The sequence below is a fragment of the Pseudonaja textilis genome, chromosome 2 (genome assembly GCF_049901715.1).
Source record: "Pseudonaja textilis isolate UNSWEBS1 chromosome 2, rPseTex1.2, whole genome shotgun sequence".
In the NCBI taxonomy this organism is placed as follows: domain Eukaryota; kingdom Metazoa; phylum Chordata; class Lepidosauria; order Squamata; family Elapidae; genus Pseudonaja; species Pseudonaja textilis.
Window position 1 is genome coordinate 98,988,515 of NC_141991.1, and position 17,825 is coordinate 99,006,339.

A 17,825-nucleotide genomic window follows, 5' to 3' on the forward strand; every position below is an offset into this window, starting at 1 on the left:
ATGGTACGTTTAATGAATTAATGTCTGATTTCCCTGAAGCTGATGTGACAAGGAACTTTATAAGCTGCTTCCCATTGATCCCTACTTTCCCTCTTTTGTGTCTTCAGCTTAGAGAAAATGATGAAGAGCTTGGTTTCTACAGTAACTACAGCCTGCAGGCAATTTTTTTTAAGTGTTCTTTTTAGACTGCAAAGATGCAGTATATTTCATTTCTTTAGAAACTTTTTTTCTGTTAATCTGGTGCTTTAAATTTTACATGGTTTAAAGCCGTAAAAGATGGTGGAATTTATACATGTGAGCAAAGTACTTTTAATCCAGATTGTAGCTTTCTTGAAAAATATCTTTAATGGTAATATAAAGAGAACAAAAATGCAAATAAAATTATGATGCAAATACATACATTCTCAAAGAAATAATAATGTAAAAAGGGGACTTCAAAAATGAAAACAAAAAAACAAGAAAAGGGAATGAAATTGTATATTATTATAGCAGTCAACAGTAAAGAATGCTATATATACTTGTGTAATGTAAATTCATGTGTATACAGGTAGTCCTCAATTTATGACAGTTCATTTAATGACTGTTCAAAGTTACAATGGCACTGAAAAAAATGACTTATTGCCAGTTTTTACACTTACAACTTTTGTAGCATCCCCATGGCCATGACATTTGGCAATTGAGTCATATTTATGAGGGTTGCAGTGTTCCAGGGTCACATGATCCTCTTGCGACATTCTGACAAGCAAAGTCAATGGGCATGCCAGATTTACTTAACAACAGTTTGACTAATTTAACAACTACAGCGATTCATTTAACAACTGTGGCAAGAAAGGTTGTAAAATGGGGCAAATTCACTTAACAAATGTTTTACTTAGCAACAGAAAGTTTGGGCTGAATTGTGGTTGAAATCAAGGGCTACCTGTATATATTGCATTGGCAACTCGGGAATTAGTGAACTAAAGTGGATGGAATGGGCGAATTTAATTCAGATGTCCCTTATAGCTACTACCGTGGGCAGGAATTTCTTAGAAGAAAACCTTAGTAGCCCTCGTAGTCATTTTAAAAAGGTGAGAAAAACAAGAGAATGATCCCCACTGAAATCCAAGGCAAACCATTCAACATTACAGTAATCCAGGTCTGTGCCTCAATCACTGATGCAGAAGAGGTGAAGTTGACTGGTTTTATGAAGACCTACAACACTTTCTAGAATTAATTCCAAAAGATGTGCTTTTCATTGTAGAGGATTGGAATGCTAAAATAGGAAGTCAAAGAGTAACTGGAATAACAGGCAAGTTTGGCCTTTGAATCCAGACTGAAGTAGGGCAAAGACTAACAGAGTTTGTCAAGAGAACACGCTGTTCATAGCAAATACTTTTATCCAACAACCCAAGAGATGACTCTGCACATGGACTTCACCAGATGGTTAATGCTGAAATCAGATTGATTATATACTTTGCAGCCAAAGATGGAGAAGCTCTATACCAGGGGTCACCAACCTTTTGGACCTCAGGGACCACCAAACTCATAATTTTAGATCCCAGGGACCACTAAGTGGTTCTGTGGGCATGGCCTAATTTGTGGGTATGGCTTGGTGGTCATGTGACTGGCTGGGCATGGCTTGTATGTAAATATTATAAATATTGATATAAATATTGATTTTTTTGTTAAAAAAGAGCAACTTTTACCCAAAATCAGGCAAAGCAAGCAGATTGAGTTGCTCATAGAATCATTCAGTGATCTATCTATCTGCCATCAGCGAGCTCAGTCTCTCAAATTTGCTTGCCATGAGTCTGCACTGAATTTGCTTGCAAGCAAACCTTCAATCCTAAGGGAGGTTCGGCTGCTCTGACTCGAAGATCTAAAGACTAGCTAGAAAGCAAGAAATCCAACCATTTCCTGCTTCCTAGCTAATCTAAATCTCCCGGCACAGCAGAACAGATGATGGTCGGAAGAAGGAAAAATAGCAATTTAGCAGGCAAGTTTGCCAGGTAAGGAGTGAGTGGGTGGGGAGGGTTCCTGTGGGCCATGTGGGTGGCGCAGCCTTGTGTTACTGTGCAGCCTGGATTAATTGCTTTGTGGGGGTGTTCTGGGGGTGAGATTTCTCTGCGGCCCACCATAATTTTCTCACGGCCCACCAGTGGGCTGCAGCCCGCCAGTTGGCGACTGCTGCTCTATACAGTCAGTAAAAACAGGACCCAGAGCTGACTGGCTCAAATCGAGAGCTGTTTATAGCAAAATTCAGGCTTAAATTGAATAAAGTAAGGAAAAAATAGATATGACCTAAATCACATCCCTGAATACAGTGAAAGTGATGAATCGATTTAAGGGACAAAGTCTGGTAGCAGAATTCCTGAAGAACTATGGATGTAGGTTCGTAACATTGTACAGGAAACAGCAGTTAAAACCATCCCAACAAGCAAAGTCAATGGGGAAGTCAGATTCACTTAACAATCATGTTACTAATGTAACAGGGATTCAGTTAACTGTGGGGAAAAAAGGTCATAAAATAGGGCAAAATTCATTTTTTCCATAGAGCTGTTCCGAGTGTCCAGGTTGGGAGGAGCTCCAGTCTCGGCTCTCACAGGCTGAGCTTGAAATTGAGGAACGCCTCTCACCATCACGTGGTCCTCTGGGCGCTCCCCAGTTTTTAGCTCAGCCTCGTGGCAGTCAGGCTGTTTTTCTCTCGCTCCTGGTTGTTCAGCACTTCAGAGTTTTTTTGATTCAAATTGGACCCTACTATCAGCCAGCGCAGGAATTTGAGGTTGGAACTCCCTAGGGAGTCTTTCTCTTCTAAGGGGAATCGCTTACACCGTTTCTTCAGGGGAAAATCCAGCGCTTCGAGCGCTGCCCCCCCTCCTTCGTTTGCCGCCTATTTGCCCTGCGCGAAGCCGCTTCGTTCCTTTCCTGCCTTATACTCTAACCTCCGTTTCCCCCCCGCGAACGCCCTCTAGCCCAGGGAAACACTTCCCTGTCTCTCCCAAGGTTTTTTTTGTGGCCTGCTGGTCTTTATTATCAGTCTGGGAGATAGCCGCCGCTGGGGTTGCTTCGTTATCGCAGCCTCCATTTTGGGCTCCCTGTGGTGTCCGCCATCTTGGGTGCGCCCAGAAGCCGCCGCCATTTTGCGTGTGGCCGCATGGCCTTCCGCCATTGCCAGAGGCCCATAACAGGCTGCGTTTCTCTATTTGATCACTAGGCAGATTTCGGACGGCCTACATCTTAGCCTGCACGTCAATCTCCCTGTCAGGCTTCTCCGCAGAAGTAAGGGTCCGTTGGCTCCGCAGCTTTTCCCCCAGCAGGCGAGGTAGCAGCTCTGCCATCCCCCTTCCCCGGTCCGCCCGGCAGGGGTAGCTGCCTGGCGTTCACCTTACGGCTGATTGGCTTCTGGGCTAGGCCCTGCTCCGCACCAAATTTCTATTTTAAACAAAAAAAATTTGATCAAAAGGGGGTGCGAAATGTGCGCTGGGATCCCCGGCCTCTACGTAGGCCGCATCCAGAGGTGCCAACCGTCTTGCATTACTTCTAATCCATCTTGTTTGTGGCCGCATGGCCGTCCGCCATTGCTAGAGGCCTACCTGCAGGCTGCGTTATTTTTGATTTCTGGGCAGATCCTCGGACTGTCCAAATCCTTGCTTGCACCTTGAAAACCCTGCCTTGGTACTCCTCTAGACATAAGGGTCCGTCGGCCCCGCAGCCTCTCCCCAGCAACACGAGGTTGCAGCTCTGCCATCCCTCTTCCCCGGTCCGCCCGGCAGGGGCAGCTGCCTGGCGTTCATTTCCGGCCGATTGGCTTCTGGGCTAGGCCCTACTTCTCAACAACTTTCTAAAAGATCCTTTCTTGATCAAAGCGGGGTGCGAAACGAGTGCTGGAATCCCCGGCCACTGCGTAGGCCGTATCCAGACGTGCCAACCGTCTCGCATTAATCAAAAATTTTCCTTTTTTTCTTCTCTCCAGATGGCAGATGACAATACATCTCGTGGCACTTCCTTGAAGGCCAAGTCAAAATCTCATCACCTGCGCAAACAGGCACAGGAGGTATCCAAAGCCTCCCAAAGGGATGCCCTTAGGCGACACAGGGCCCTTGAGAAGGAGATTGACAGGCGCTCTAAAGAGTCAAGCTCTGTGCCCCTGGATCCTTCCACTCCCAATCCCTCAACCTCCACCCATCCTCCTCCCCACTCCTCCCCTGCTTCTTCCTCTTCCTCACAGCCTGGTCAGGCCCCTGAGGCCACCTTTACCCCCACTGCTGCAGAACTGCGCCCGGAGGAGCCTCACCCACCCCCCACGGTGGAGATCCCCGAACACCTGAAGCAATGGATGGAGCTGGCCATCCGGCAAAGGTTAGCGCAAGAGATTCAGCAGCTGGCCGGTCTGGCCCCTCGGCCTGCGGCCCCTGAGGCTCAAGGAGCAGCGGCCTCGCATGGTCAGGTAGCATTCCACGGGGACTTGACCTTGCCCTTGGGGATGGAGGAGATGGAGACCCAGGAACCCGGGGGCCCTACCCTCTTTGGGGACGAGGAAGACCTCGAATTGGGGTCCATCATAGACAGTGAGCTCCTCTCGGGAGCAGGCCCCCTGGAGGGGGACATGTCGGAGGACGAGGGCCTCACTCCAGACCAGCCCGCGTTTTTGGGGCTGTTTAAACTGCACCTGTTTAGGTCTCTCCTGTTCAAGGCCAGGAATACCTCTGGCCTGACCCCTCCCGCTCCACCCAAGCCAGCGGCATCGGGGGAACCTCCTGACTCTATATTTTCCCAGCCCGTGGTGGAATCTGAGGTGATTCCTGTTCCACCCATCTTTTCCGACATGGTCTCAAGGCAGCTAGCCTCCTCGGGGGCCCCCTCCCCCCCCAACGCCCAGGACAAGAGGTTTTTCAACCTTGAACCGCAGTTCTCTATCTTGCTCGATCCCCCTCCTGTGGACAAGCCCGTAGTAGGTCTAGCTTCCCGCTCAACTCCCAGCGAGTCACTTGAGGCACTCCAGCCCGAGGACAAACGAGCTGAGCTGGCCCTGCGCCGTGCTCACCTTTCTGACGCCTGGGCAGTCAGGGCTTCCACTGCTGCGTCCTTTTTCATTAGATCTTCCATCAAGTGGCTCCAGCAGCTCAAACAGCATGTTCCCGCAACTAACCTCAGAGCGCAGCAGGACATCGCTAAGATCATGGCCGCGGCCGAATTTTCGGCGGACGCCACCTTTCAGGCTGCAAAATTCTCTACCAGGGCCATTTCGTCCCAGGTTACCGCCCGTCGTCTGCTTTGGCTCCATCACTGGCAAACGGACATAAAAAACAAGGCTAAGCTAGCTTCAGCCCCCATCTCTGGGGGGAAACTATTTGGACCAGTTCTCGATCCATTCCTGGCCGAGACCCGTAACAAACACAAGTATCTCCCCTCTCTTTCTTGGAGGTCTGACTTCAGAGGTTCCTCTCCCTCTTTTCACCAAGGCTCTTCCCGTTCCTCCTCCTTCCCCCCCAGGTACTACCAATCCTCTCCCTACAGGCCTCCCGACCGGTCGGAGCCAGATAGGTCTAGAGGTACCTCTTCCAGGAAGCCCTCCCAGGGATCCGGGAGCGGACCGTTCCGTCGTGCCCGATAATGCAGTCGCCCCCAGGTGGCTGCCCCCCCCCCAAAGGGAGAAAGCCAAACCCTCTTAGGTTTTCGCTTAGCCAGTCACTACTCTGATACTCAAGATTCTCGGTAGGCCATACGGCACCACGGCTACAGGCTCCTCGGCTGGGGCACTCTCGCCCTCCTCATTTTGCCCCAGGGCAACTGGTCGGCAACACATCTACCCCCATCCCATGCTAGCTGGGGATCCTCGCTGCGCTCCCGGCCTTCCACAGTTTCATAACCCAGGTACGCGGACCTCTCGCTCTGGTCCTCACTACAACTCATATCCCCAGCCAAGGCGGCCCTCTGCCAGCAAGGCTCTTGAACGAGGCCGATCGCCTTGCTGTTGGGCGGAACCGAACCTGGCCTCCACCAGGACAGGCCATAGTTCGGGAACACTGTGCACCCATGCAATTGGCTCACTAGGGCCATCCTGATCCTAGCAGAGGGGCTCCTTCCTCCCCTCCCATGTCAAGGAGGTGGCTCATTGTCGGGTTCCCCACGGCGTATCCCTGCGCATCCTTCTCAGCGCCCATCCCTAGGTTCTCCCCCAGATACCCCCCCCAAGGGGCGGGGAATCCCATGGCCCCCGGCCCTTGGATCCTAGGGCTCCTCCATGCCTCCCCCTCCATCGCTCTTACTCTGGAGTTCTCTCAGGGGGGCCCTTAACATGGGTCTGTCTCGCAATGCCCTAAGGCGTCGGATCGCTATCCTCGCAACGGTGGTTCTCCGGTCATTGAGGGTTCAGCCCCTCAACCCCGTCTGGGTCTTCCTCAGGGGAGCTTCCCATCCTCGCCCCCGCCCAGGTACTTTTCGACCCGGGTCCTTAACAGGGTCCTGGCCGCTCTTACCTAGCCCCCCCGGAACTCGCTAGGGAGGTTCCCTCCCAGGGCCTCTCTCTCCGACCGGGTCTTCCTTGTGGCCATCTCATCCGCTCGAACTCGGAGATGGCAGTCTCTCCTTAGACAGGCTCTTGCGTTTCTCATCCTAAGCTCACCTAGCCTCTTTCGTAGTCAGGGGCTCATTGTGCCCCCTGATCTGCATCTCTCGGTCCCATTGTGGTGCCCACCTCCGTGGGCTACTGGATTGGGGCCGCCTCTGCCAAAGTCTACCAGGCCCAAGCCCTCTCCATGGGTACCATAGTCTACACCGCTAGAAGTGCGGCCTCCTTGCCCCACGGCCCCAGTAAGCCTCTATCGGCGTCACCTGCAGGGCTACCATCTGGACAGCCCTATCTCCTTCCTTCAGCCTCCCCAGTTGAGGAATTGCACCCGCCGAGGGGTTCTCCTGACAGGCGGGTTCTCCAGCGGGTCCTCAGGGTTCCAGGAGAGGTTCCATCCCAGACGGGAGCCCGCCCGCAGGACTAGCCAAGCTTTGGTATGTCCCAACCTGGACACTCGGAACAGCTCTATGGAAAAGGGGCGTTGGTTCTTACCTGATACGCTTCTTTTCGTAGAGCTGTGGAGAGTGTCCAGCCCCACCCATAGGCCGTCTGGTGGGGAACCTTGCCCGTTCGACCGAGCAAACTAATATTTTTTTAGTAAGATGAGAATAGGGGCTTCCTTCTAGTCTTCGCAAAACTGGGGAGCACCCAGAGGACCACGTGATGGTGAGAGGCGTTCCTCAATTTCAAGCTCAGCCTGTGAGAGCCGAGACTGGAGCTCCTCCCAACCTGGACACTCTCCACAGCTCTACGAAAAGAAGCGTATCTGGTAAGAACCAACGCCCCTTCTCCTATGAGCTGCTCAGAGCATTCAGTAGTGGGAGGTACTTCAGTCTCTGCATTTGTAGGCTGAGCTTGAATTGAGGAATGCTCCTCCTCCACCACAGCGTTCCCCAGTTTCAGCTCAGCCTCGTGCAGAACAGGCAGTGCTTTAGCTTGCTCCTTGGCCAAACCACGACTTCGCTTCAAAGACTCCTAATTGAATTTCTTTTCAGGTTTGATTAGTTTCTTTAGCCTCTGCGCAATTGTTCAATTGGTCAATTTAACTTACTAGGGGAAGTGCTGTTACGCCCCCCCCCCCCAGGAAGGCAGTGGGAGGCTCTGTAGCGGCTTCGCGCTACCTCCCCATAGCTGAAAAATTGCCTCTGCCTCTTTAACAGCTGCTGCATTCTCTGTCGTTTTTTCTTGCATTCTTGTTTTAGCGGCTTGTATTTTATTGCTGACAGTCGTATCGCTCTTTCCCCCCCTCGAACGTCGATTGCAATTTAAACAGGTTAATCTCTCCCTTCTCTGGCCGTCTCCATACTTGGAGTTTTGGTTTCGATTTCGCTTGAGGGAAGACGCCGCTGAGCAATACCAGAGCTATTTAACAACGGTGGACACCATTTTGACTTCCAAATTCGTGGCGTAATCCTTCTTTCTTGAATTTTTCTGCACTGTGGGTGAAATTGACTCGAAGCAGTAGGATCCCTCTGGATTCTCAGAGTCCTTTAACCTCATTTTTTTCTGGCAAATTGTACTCGAGGTTACTTCTCTTCATTGAAAATTGTTGGCTTAATCCCCACAGCTATCCTCAGCGGCACAGCAGCAGGCACCCAGGCCGTGTCAGCCTGTGCAAGTAAGCTGCTGAAGGCCCCATTTTCCTTCTAACTGGGCCTCAGGCATCTCGAAATTTGGCTGATTGGCTGACTTTTCTCACAAAACTTGAGTTGCAAGTATACCCTTGCTCCTGGAGCAATAGCGCAACAATTATACCAGCTACATTGTGGTTTCATTTTCAATCATAATAATAATATTGGTATTAATTTACAATAATACTAATAACTATAATAATATTAATAATTTAATAATAATAATACATTCTTGACAGTATAATATTGTAATTTATCACAATATTATCACTGAGATACGATTCATACTATATATGGATATATATATATATATATATATATATATATATATATATATATACATACATATACACACACACACACACACACACACACACACACACACACACTAAATTTATATAGCCATCAAAAAAAAAAAAAGTGAGGGACGTCAAGTACTATCAGGGCAACCATCCTGACTCAGATTGGACCCTGGGCATGCCAACCACCTTATATTGATTGCTAGCCTATTATTGCAATATATAAATCATTGAAATGGCAGATGGTAACACCTCTAAAGGACCTTCATTGAAGGCAAAAGCCAAGACCCATCACTTGCGCAAGCAGGCTAAAGAGACCTCCAAAGCTGCCCAGAGAGATGCCTTAAGGCGCTACAAGGCCCTGCAAAAGGAAATTGATAAACGAACTAAGGAAGCACTCAAGATGCCTTCGGTTCTTCCATCCTCCAGTCCCTCTACCTCTGTTCAAATCCCCCCTTCTCTAGATATTTCCCTCTCATCCAGGCGCAACTTGCCCTCACAGGAACAACAAGCTCAGGTTCCTGGAACACCGCCTAGAAGGACTCCCGAAGCCACCTTCACCCCAGCAGCAGCTGGCCTCCGTCAAGAGGAGTCTCTCATTGAGGAGGTTCCAGAAAGAATAAGATCCTGGATGGAGCTGGCTATTCGCTGGGGGATCGCAGCCGGAATCCAACAAGCTACCAGGCCTAGTCATTATCAGGTGGTTTCTGACCAGGAGTCTCACTCAGTAAGATCCTTGCCCAGGTCGGATCAACATCAGGCTCAGGTACCCTTCCAAAGGGAGACCCCCCCCTTCAAGAGCGGGAGGAGGAGGAGGAAGAGGGGGAGGGGGAATTGGATCAGTTCATGGAACCGGACGAGTCTGATTTGGGGTCTGTGCACTACAGCGAACCCCTATCAGAGGCAGACCCTTTAGAAGGCGAAATGTCTGAGGACGAAGAGCTCATCCCTGACCAGCCCGCCTTCGCGGGCTTATTCAAGCCACACCTATTCAAATCCTTGGTATTCAAGGCCAAGAACATTTCAGGCCTAAGTAAGCAGTCACCAACAGACCTCCCCGCTCCCTCAATGGAGGGGCCAGAGGACCTAATTTTTAACCAGCCCGTTGTAGAGGCCGAGGTTATCCCAGCTCTACCCATCTTCACCGATCTGGTGCAGAAGCAACTGGCGTCTGCAGTGGTGCCCCCAGTCCCCTCTAGTCATGACAAAAAGTACTTTAATTTGGATCCGGAATTTTCAAAATTATTAAGCACCCCTGAGGTGGACGAGCCCATAGTGGGCCTGGCATCCTCCTCGACTCCGACTGATGCGCTGGAGGCCCTAAAGCCAGAGGAAAAGCTGTCTGAGCTAGCCCTGCGCAGGGCTCACCAGTCGGACGCATGGGCCATCAGATCGGCTATGGCTGCATCCTTTTTCACAACGTCATCCATTCGAGGGCTTCGTCAGCTCAAGCAACACATCCCTACATCCAATATCAGGGCTCACCAGGACATTGCCAAGCTCACTGCTGCAGCCGAGTTTTCTGCTGATGCCACATACCACGCAGTTAAATTTTCTGCAAAGGCAATCACATCTCACTTCACAGCCCGCCGTCTACTCTGGCTGAGACACTGACAAGCAGACTTTAAGAACAAAGCCAAGCTGGCTTCCTCCCCCATAGTAGGAGACAAATTGTTTGGCTCTTCCCTGGACCCCTTACTGATGGAGACCCGCAGTAAGAAAAAAATTCTTCCTTCCCTTACATGAAGGTCAGACTTCAGAACTTCCCAGCCCTTTTGGAGGGGTTCCTTTCGGCCCTTCTATCAGGCTCCCTTCTCCCCCAGGTATCAGAGGCCCCCATCATTCAGGTCAGGACAACCCCAGGATAGAGCCGATTCGGGAGACAGGAGCCGGAGGGGCAGTCAATATAAAAGGCCTTTTTGGGGAGCCAGAAGCAGGCCCTTCCGACATCCAAGATAGGTTAAGGGACACTCTCCCCATTGGCGGACGTCTTAAGTAGTTTGCGAGTCAATGGGACTCCTCTACCTCTGACTCTTGGGTCAGGGACACCATTAGATTTGGGCTTGCCCTTGAGTTTCAATCCTCTCCCCCAAATTTCTTTATGTCATGCCCCCCTTCCAGAGACCCGGTCAAGCGTAATCTAATGGATTCCGCTATCCAGCATCTCCTAAACATAAGAGCCATCCAACTAGTACCGTCCGAACAATGAGGGCGAGGGTTTTACTCTCACCTTTTTGTTGTACCAAAACACTCGGGGAGGTGGAGAGCGATCTTAGATTTAAAATGACTCAACCGCTTCCTAACATACTGTAAATTCAAAATGCATACCCTGCAATCGATACTGCTGGGCATCAGGCAAGGGGATGTGCTCACGTCCATAGACTTGACAGAAGCGTACTTACATATTGCCATTCGGCCTTCCCATTACAAGTTTTTAAGGTTCTGCTACAATAATCACCACTTTGAATATGTGGCCCTTACCTTTGGACTAGCCTCTGCCCCCAGGACCTTTACCAAGGTCCTCGCAGCACTAGCTGCTCATCTCAGGAACATTCCCATTCGTCTCCAATATTACCTGGATGACATTTTAATCCTGTCCCACTCTACCCATCAAGCAGTGAGGGACACCCAGGCCACTTTAACATCTCTCCAAGAACATGGTTTTTTCATAAATTGGAAGAAGAGCCAATTATCCCCATCAACTCGAATAACTCATTTAGAGGCAGTTATTGATCCAGTGGAAGGCAAGGTCTATCTGTCTTCAGATAGACTACTTAGTATTCAAAAACTGATTAGGGAGATCAGGCGCCGTAGGAGGGTAGCCTTATTGGATCTGTCAAAATTATTGGGGAAAATGATATCATGCATTTCTATTATTCCCTGGGCCCGTCTTCACACCAGATCCTTCCAGTGGTTCCTGCTCCTGTAACAGAGATCCAGCAGAAGCAATTCCAAACTCACAGTCAGGGTACCTCTCAAGGTCCTCACATCCCTTCTCTGGTGGGCCAAACCAGTCATCAACAAAGGCTGCTTCTTCAAGGAGCCTCAAAGGCTGACTATCACCACAGATGCCAGTCTATTTGGATGGGGCGCCCACGTCCAGTCACTCACATCCCAGGACAGATGGTCTGCAATAGAACAGTCGTGCAGCATAAACTGGCTGGAGCTTTGCGCCGTGCACCTGGCCCTGCGTAGCTTCCTCCCCCAGGTATGTGGGCAACACATTCTCATTTTAATAGACAACGTGACAGCCAAGGCCCACATAAACAAACAGGGGGGCACACAAGCAATACAATTAATGAGGGAAGCCGAGCGCCTGTGTTGCTGGGCAGAGAACAATCTTCTGTCCATCATGGCAGAGCACATCTCGGGCCTATCAAACACTCAAGCAGACTGGTTAAGTAGGGCCACCATAGACCAGTCAGAGTGGCGCCTCCACCCATCCCTTTTCAAAGAAGCAGCAAGGATATTCAGACAACCGGTGGTAGACCTATTTGCCTCCCCCCTCAATGCCCAGCTCCCGAGATTCTTCTCAAGGTACCCATCCCAAGGGGAGGAGAATTACAACGTGCTCCGCTGCCCATGGCCCACGGGGATCCTGTATGCATTCCGCCCTCTAGCTCTGGTGCCCAGGGTTATTCAGAAATTGCTCCATGAGAAGGCGGAATTGTTCCTAGTGGCACCTCACTGGCCCAGACGGCCGTTGTTTGCGGACCTCCGTACTCTCTTGGTGGCCCCTCCCTGGAGGATCCCACCAGACAGGATCTCTCTATCTCAGGGGCCCCTCCTACACCTGGATCGTCAATGGTTTCAACTGACCGTCTAGAGGTTGAGCGGAGCAGTTTGAGGAGCGAAATGCTCTCCAACAAGGTCATTGACACCATCCTAGCTGCCAGACGGCCCTCAACCATTCGAATTTACAACGCCACATGGGGCATTTTCTGTAGATGGTGTAGCAAGTTTCAAATTAACCCCGTTTCCCCTTCTGTCGCCCAGATTTTAGAATTCCTTCAGGAGGGACTTGACAAGGGGCTGTCTCCTAATACACTGAAACGACAGGTAGCTGCACTGACATCAGTTCTTTCCTGTGGGGGTTTCAGTTCCCTCTCTCATCACACACGTATACGGGCCTTTCTTATAGGGGCCACCAACTTACGCCCTCCAACAGTGCACCGTTACCCCACCTGGGACCTTAACAAAGTCCTTCTCTCTCTCACCAAAGAACCTTTTGAACCTTTGAGGGAATCAAGCCTCCAATTTTTAACATATAAGGTAGTTTTCCTTGTAGCCATTACATCCGCTCGGCGCATATTGGAAATAGCAGCCCTGTCTGTTAGACAGGACCTCTGTGTCTTCCATGCCGATCGGGTGATCCTCCGTCTCGAACCTACATTTTTGCCCAAGGCCAATTCAGCCTTCCATAGAGCCCAAGAGCTCATCCTTCCAAATTTTTGTGCCAGACCATTGCAGGAAAGGGAAAGGCAATGGCACAAAGTTGATGTAAGGCGCGCTCTGCAAATCTATATCAAGCACACACAGTCCTTCAGAAAATCAGAGGCCTTATTTCTTTCCTTTCAGGCCAAAACACAGGGTCACAGGGTGTCACCATCCACTATAGGCCGTTGGATCAGGGCGGCTATAGCTAAGTCTTATCAGTCCCAGCCCCTGCAGGTGCCCAGAGGCATAACTGTGCATTCAACTAGGAGTGTGGCAAATTCGGCAGCTTGGGCTACCCAGGCACCAATAATCGAAATCTGCCGGGTGGCAACTTGGGCTTCCCCATCACCTTTCATCAGACACTATAAAATTGATGTGTTTGCATCTGCGGAGGCTTCATTTGGCAGACGGGTTCTGCAACGGGTTCTTAGGGACCCTGGGGAGATTCCGGACCAGACGGAGTCCCTCCTGTAGGACAGGCCAAGCTTTGGTATGTCCCACTACTGGATGCTCTGAGCAGCTCATAGGAGAAAGGGCATTGGTGCTTACCTGATATGCCCATTCTCTTTGAGCTGCAAAGAGCATCCAGCCCCACCATTTTTTTTTCGTCTGGTGGGGCCTTGTTTTCGGCCAATGAACCTTTTTAGGTAGTAGGGATGAGAGCACCTTTTTTTCCTCTTCGCAAAACTGGGGAACGCTGTGGAGGAATCATGTGGACGAGGAGGAGCGTTCCTCAATTCAAGCTCAGCCTACAAATGCAGAGACTGAAGTTCCTCCCACTGCTGGATGCTCTTCGCAGCTCAAAGAGAACAGGTTTATCAGGTAAGCACCAAAGCCCTTTCTCAACAGCATACATTTTGGGCTCAATTGTGATCAAGTCAAGGACTATACCTGTACTGAAAAGCAGAGACATTGCCAACAAAAGATCCATATAGTCAAAACTATGGTTTTCCCAGTAATAATGCATGGTTGTGAGAGGTGGACCATAAAGAAGACTGAATACTGAAGAATTAATGCTTTCAAATTGTGGTGCTGGGAAAGACTCTTGAGAGTCCCTTGGACTGGAAGGAGGAGATCAAACCAGTCAATTCTATTTTTTAAAAAAATATTTTTTCATTTTATTCAGAAGAAAGTTAAAATACAAAATGCAAAAATCTCTTCCTATTACTTTGATCATTAAATTATCTCATTCAATACTGAAAACATTCATAAAACATAATAGACCTCTAAATTAGGCCTATAAATATTAACCATAATTAAAATATCTGTTGCTACATTAATAACTTGTACATGAATTGAATATCTTTTTGACTCAAAATGGCCACACTTTTAGTTTTTATCTAAGTATTTGTGATGCAAACCTCTCCCACCCTTTCCTTCATTAATAAAGATTTGTCATGTTCCATTAGATGAGTTTCTTGTAGATAAGGATAAGCAATGCTGTCCTTGTGGGTTAAGACATCATTTAAAAGTGCTGTTAAGCCATGTATAATTGTAATTATTATTTTTTTCTAGAAAATGAAAGCTGAAACGTTTGTAAAGGAAATTAGCTTAAGGATATATTGGGCCAAACTGATATGGAGGTGAAATTTTATAAATAATTATATCTCAGGCAATGCTGTGTTTGTTCATATCATTCTAAGGCTTTAATACTGTGGAAGAGTATAACGATCAAAAGTAAAATCCACAAAACAAATTTCTAACTGAATGATTGTTTTTATCACTGTATTCTTACTATAATTATACTCACGTAGTTTTATAACAATTGAACATATTTTCTTTTTTTACTATTTTTATTAATATGACTTAAGTATGCAAATAAGGAAAATGGTAATCGTAGTTAGTTAATACCTTTTGTTTTTACTTTTCAGGTGTACATTCAGGTTTCCCAGCACAAACATCAAGATAACATTTACAGCTTTATCCAATGAAAAGAGAGAAAAACAGGAGTCCCCACAGTCCCCAGTGAAACCAGTACAACCCCAGATTTCTCCCCTAACAATAAACATTCCAGACAACATGGCTCACTTAATCAGCCCTCTTCCTTCTCCCACAGGAACCATCAGGTATTTTTATATTGTGTTGCTGCATTTACGTTTATTGTAGAACTACAAAAATGTAATACTAATTATTTTATTAATTAGTAATTTTAATTTCTGCAATCACATTTAACTTATCCTTGGAGCAGATTATTTTTATCCCTTTTCTTGGCCACTTAATCAGGTTTATTAGCATTAGATGATACTCCAGAATTCATTCTTGGTTAAATTAGAGATGGTGCTGACAGTCTCATTAATTTCAGTGTGGGCTTGACCTATTTAGGCATAAGGAATGCATGTGTGGGCCTTATTTGAAGACAAATAAATATATACATATGCTTATGCTTATATAGTTACTATGTATTCATCTGATTGTGAGGTTGCCCAAGTTCAAAAGCAACCTAAGGATGAATTAAAAAAATGTAATATTAAAAATCGCCCTGAGGAAACAATTAAAAAATATTTTATTTGTTCCCAAACTAGAGGGACCCACCAAGCACTCCAACCCACTAGATGTCATTGTTTAATTGTTAGGACCTGAAGTAAACCATTCTATCTGATCATAGAGAGTAGGCAGATACTATGATAGACAAATGTTTTCTAAATTACTTGGTCCTAGTTCATGCAGAATTTTACACATAGTACTTAGCATCTGGAATTTCATTTGAAGGTTTTCTGCAGTTCATGAAACAGAGGTGTTACATAGGCATAGCAAGACTGTTGGGTTGTGGACTAACTGGCTTCTGAACGGGCAGTTTCATGTAGTGATAGTGCTTAACTGCCAACCAGCCTCACTGAGAGAAATAACTGAGAACTGAAGAGTATCTTCCTATCAAGTAGATTCAGTTTTTTCTGTGGTCTTCTGATTTCTTTAAATGGAGTCAGTATAGCATGAAGTGTGAAAAGTATTTGGAATCATTTTTGTGTGCAGCAGGCCACAATAACGATTTGTTCAAACTAATGTTAACCTAATTTTTCTTGATACAAATCATAATTAATTGCCTTATTTACCCAGGTACATGTATTATAGAATTAAAACAGAGAAGAATTTGTCTCTAAAATATTTGAGAAATGTTTTAACTAAGAACAAAAAGTATTTATGCATCATTCTTTGCAAATATTTTATTATGTATCATTCCTAATATAATCCTTGCATTTTTTAAAATGCTACTGCAGAAAATTGTCATCACCACGTGACAATATAAGGCAAGGTGTGCAACTAGAAGGGAATATGTTGTCAGTGAGGCACCCTGAACAATGACTTGGTGTTAACATATGAACCAGATCAGTATATTTTATGATAAAAAACCTACTTAATATAATAAAAAACATACGCCAAAGTTCTGAGAGTCTTTCGTGATATTGGGAAAAAACATTATTTCATGCAAGATCAAAAACTTCATTTTTAGTCTAAACAAAACATAAACAACATGCCCCAGGAGAGGTAATTATGACCATACTCATGTTTCTCGTGGGGGAAATGACTATATCTTTATGTTAACCAGTGCTTAGATATGAGCAGTATAAGAAAGAATTCAAAAATGTTTTTTTTCCCTATGGAACATCTATATTTATAAATTAAATTTATATATTTTGTTTTTCTGTTATTTATAGCATTCATATATAAGCATTACATACTTAAGACTTTTGTCAAGAAAAATAAAAATCCCAAATATTTTTAGTGAAATTTATAATCTTAAAAATATGCTAATAACAATATCTTATAGCATCTTAAAATGTGTCATTCCAAAATGCAAGTTATCTTAAAAATATTGTTATTATCTTTATAACTCAGTAAAGTGCATTATTAAAAATATTTTTTATTTTATTAAGTGTGTTTATATGAACCCCTGTCTACCAAAGGTACTATGGGCTATGTTTTCAAATACCATTTTGAAACGGCAAGAACATTTTCTCTGTTTTAATTAACCTGGAATGTAGACAGATTTCTTCAGCTAAGTTATTTGATAAATTTCAAAAACACTTCTGGGATATTACAAAAAAATTACTTTAGAATCTTCTATTAATAAATAACCTATTCATGAATTCTTTTAAATACAAATTCTCTTAAATGAATTGATTAAAATGATAAAAAATTGTTTGGGAATTATAACTCTGCTAGCAATAGTAATAACCATGTGATATCTATCTTGATGTAACATTCCAATTACATTCTGTTTGTTCACATAATATATCAAACAAGGATGTTTCCTCTAATAGTGGATTTTCAGAAAGCCAGAGTTTAAAGCTGTAGACTTGTTTCATGTTACTTTTTATTATATCTCCCACTTGCTTTAAACTGCACTTTGTTTCATTTTCCAGAATTTTAATTAAAGGTAGCCCTTGGTTAATAAGAATTTGTTCAGTGACCATTCAAAATTATGAGGAGATGAATGAAGGACTTTTGAATGAAGAGACTGTGCTGAAGTTACATTGTTGCAGCACCCCCATGATCATGTGATTGTGATCTGGGCACTTGGCAACACATTACAACTGGTTGTCAAGTGCCCTGCGATCATGTGACCACTATTTGCAATTTTCTCTGTCAACTTTTCCAGTAAATAATGGGGAAGGTGGCAGGGAAGATTGGAAGATACTGCTACTTCCTTGAGAGGACTACCTCTTGTCTCGGTGGGCTAGCTATAAATGCCCCATGCTGCAAATGTTCTGTATCAAAATCCTGCTTGGATTTTTGGATGGATGCAGAATGAGGTTTTTGCAGTCAGCCACCAGAAACAAGGAAGCCCAGCGCCTTATACTGCAAACACTCCAAGCCAAAATCCTGCTTCGATTTTGGGGTGGGTGTTTTTCAGTCTTCCTCTTTGAGTGTGAAAGAGATACCTGCAACAGGGATTCAACCCCATGCAGA

The 17,825-nt window shown here is 46.2% G+C and overlaps 1 protein-coding gene across 1 annotated transcript in view; it reads left to right on the plus strand.

Moving 5' to 3' along the window:
* Positions 1-17,825, plus strand: part of FOXK2 (forkhead box K2) — a 55,165-nt gene that overhangs the window by 14,034 nt on the left and 23,306 nt on the right. The window contains exon 2 of the mRNA XM_026696209.2: positions 14,789-14,983. Within this exon, the coding sequence (XP_026551994.1) occupies positions 14,789-14,983 (195 nt within the window). The remainder of the gene's footprint in view (positions 1-14,788; positions 14,984-17,825) is intronic.